We start from the raw sequence: 3206 nt of genomic DNA, 5'->3' as shown, positions 1-3206 counted from the left end.
GGATAATTTACATACATTTTGAAATAGACATATAGAGGGGTATATACATTTAGAAATGGGATTTTCTTAAATTGCATGTCAACAAAAGTTATTTAACACAATTTTATCACTGTCCTCACAAAGGTAGAAAACTATGCAAAAAAAAGACTTGTGTCAAAATTTTTTTGAGGATTTGAATTTTAAGGAATGGTCAGGAGTTTCACAAATATACAATATCAAAATAATTTGCTGAATATTTTCCTTTGAAAAACACTGATTATGATTAGTTCCACCGGCTTATATTGTTCCAAGGAAAGTCATTTTACCACCATTATACAATCAACCAAATTCTTAAGATATGTATTTTCTTAATATATTTTTATTAATGTACATATGAGATTAAAAATTATATTCAGATAAATTTCAAGTGAAATATTATTGTAATATTTGATAACAGGTTTATTTCTCATATTTTTATTCCCATTATTACCTTCATTTTATTTAAGTAAGGGGAGAAAGGAAATCAGAGAATGGAATCTGGAGAATAGAGTGGACTGCCCGGAAATCAGAATCACATCATAGCAGAACTCATGCTCCAAAGCTGGTCTTCATCAATACTTTAACAGCACACATTCAGCATAATCACCTGCAACAGTGCCTTTAACTCTCCATTGTTCACACTTGGAGAAATTTGCTGATTAACCACTTATGCACTATGAACTACAGCATTGTTAAAGAGTTTATGATTCTGGGACTCACTCAGAAATCTGAACTTCGGGGAATTCTTTTCATTATCTTTCTTTTTATCTACCTTGTGGCTTTCTTTGGCAATATGCTAATTGTCATTGCCATAATCTATAACACTGCCTTGCACACGCCCATGTACATTCTGCTTCTGGCCCTAGCTGTTGTGGACATCGTCTGCACAACAAGCATCATACCGAAGATGCTGGGAACAATGCTAACATCAGAAAATTTGATCTCATATGGGGGCTGCATGACCCAACTCTTCTTCTTTACATGGTCGCTGGGGGCTGAGATGGTCCTCTTCACTACCATGGCCTATGACCGCTATGTGGCCATTTGTTTCCCACTTCGGTACAGTACGATTATGAACCACTATACATGTGTAGCCTTGCTCAGCATTGTCATGGGTATAGCAGTAACCAATTCCTGGGTGCACACAGGTCTCATTCTGAGACTGACTTTCTGTGGGCCAAATACCATTGATCATTTCTTCTGTGAAATACCCCCACTACTAGCATTGTCCTGCAGTCCCGTGAGAGTCAATGAGGTGATGGTCTATGTCGCTGATATCACCCTGGCCGTGGGGGACTTCACCCTCACCTGCATCTCCTATGGCTTTATCATTGCTGCTATTCTCCGCATCCGCACCACAGAAGGCAAAAAGAAGGCCTTTTCCACTTGCTCATCCCACCTTATCGTGGTGTCCCTTTACTATTCCCCTGTGATCTACACCTATATCCGACCTGCATCCAGCTACACCTTTGAAAGGGATAAGGTGGTGGCTGCACTTTATACCCTAGTAACTCCCACATTGAACCCAATAGTGTACAGTTTCCGGAACAAGGAGATGCAGGCAGGAATTAGGAAAGTGTTTGCATTTGCGAAAGGTTAATGGTTTCAGAAGGGAATATAACCTTATTCCTGTCAAACTGTATCCTATAATGTCTCAAATTGATATTTTAAGTACCTCAATAATACATAATTACGGTATCAAAAATCCATTTCCCGTTTTAAAAAGTCATAGCTCCTTGGAACAATGACCCGGGGAAGTATTTATATAAAACAAGATTAGTCACATTAGAATATATAAGCAGCATTATCTAAAGAGCTATTTCAAATGCTTTAAGAAATCAACTCATGTAATTTCTCTAATAAACACCAAGCACTTTCCCACTAATATGGGTAGCTATGAAAATGAACTTTCATTCTATATAAGATGCATTCAAATTTGAGATTACAAATGATCCTAAATATGTAAAGAATTTAAGAAACTATTAGATACTCTATTAAAATCTGTTAATGTTATTAAAAATAAGTGCTTTCTTCCAAAATGACAGGAAACAAAGGCACGTACTTGTATGAGTACATAAAATTATCATGGTGAGAGGCTGGGAGATGTCTTGCTATGAAAAGATAAGAGGTTACCATCAAATCCTCGACATTTATATAAAGTGAAGACATGGCCACATATGCATGTAATCACAAATTTAGAAACAAAAGACAAGCATAGCCAATCATATTAACCAAAAGATTCAAACTCAGGTTCAGTGAGTGTATACACTGTATGTGCATGTGAAAAATCATACAATACAATATGTTCACATATGTAACAATTCTGTTATAATATCTAATGATATAATAATGCTGAGCAGTGATTACTGATTGCTTCTGAAGTTGACTGAACACAGAAGATGTAAACAAAATAATCAAGCGTTCTTAACATAAAAGAATTCACTGAAACTGTAGAGCTTGAAATAATACACAATAAAAACATCAATATCCAGATGATGCATAGTACAAACAATTCATTTTCTTTAAAGATATAAATGCAAGCATAAAATAAAGTTACAAAACAATAAAGTATATGAGGTTTATCCATTAAATACAAAATATAGTTCTTCTATGAATCCACTATAAAACAATGTTTAAGACATAGTATGACAATTGTTAAAGTAATTATTCCTCCTATGACTTTGGTAATAATATTTAAGAAGTATTACCATTACATTGAAAGCAAGCATTTTTTATTAAATAGCTTCATATTAAGAGATAATAATTTATAGAAAAAGAAGTTAAAACACCAAGGAATAAGTTTGATGGAGGTGGGATGGTGAATCTGGATGGAGATATTGAAGGAGCAGGGGCTGAGTATAAGTAAGATACATTGTACACATTTGAAATTCTCAAACATTTATCAAAATAAAACCAAAGTAATGTAAATAATTATTTTGTAATTTCTTATTATATGAGTCATGGTGTTTATAAATCATCTTAACAATCTCTGATATATTTTCAGTTAAATTGTAATCAAACTGTCTAGAGATCTTCCTTAGGTCCCTGTGACTACCTAATGCTCCATTGTGTGAACGTTTATTTTATAGAAGTTTATTTAACTAGTTTTCAATTGAGAAAAAATCGGTAGTATCACATATATTTTTATTAAATTAAAACTATGTTACATTAACTTATGCATGAATCAC

The 3206-nt window shown here is 33.8% G+C and overlaps 1 protein-coding gene across 1 annotated transcript; it reads left to right on the top strand.

The window, feature by feature from the left end:
• The first annotated feature begins 694 nt into the window (after window positions 1–694).
• Or13g1 (olfactory receptor family 13 subfamily G member 1) lies at window positions 695–1618 on the top strand. Its single transcript, XM_048435328.3, has one exon. It carries the CDS (start codon window positions 695–697, stop codon window positions 1616–1618), a length of 924 nt encoding a protein of 307 aa, XP_048291285.2.
• Window positions 1619–3206: the final 1588 nt, after the last annotated feature.

Source organism: Myodes glareolus, chromosome 24, assembly GCF_982192425.1.
Source record: "Myodes glareolus chromosome 24, mMyoGla1.1, whole genome shotgun sequence".
Classification (NCBI taxonomy): Eukaryota; Metazoa; Chordata; class Mammalia; order Rodentia; family Cricetidae; genus Myodes; species Myodes glareolus.
Note: the sequence above shows the minus strand (reverse complement) of the source record. Positions and strands in the feature narration are given on the sequence as shown.

What these genes read in the sequence shown, in the direction of transcription:
- Or13g1 (XM_048435328.3), top strand. Translation starts at nt 695, where the DNA reads ATGAACTACAGCATTGTTAAAGAGTTTATGATTCTGGGACTCACTCAG.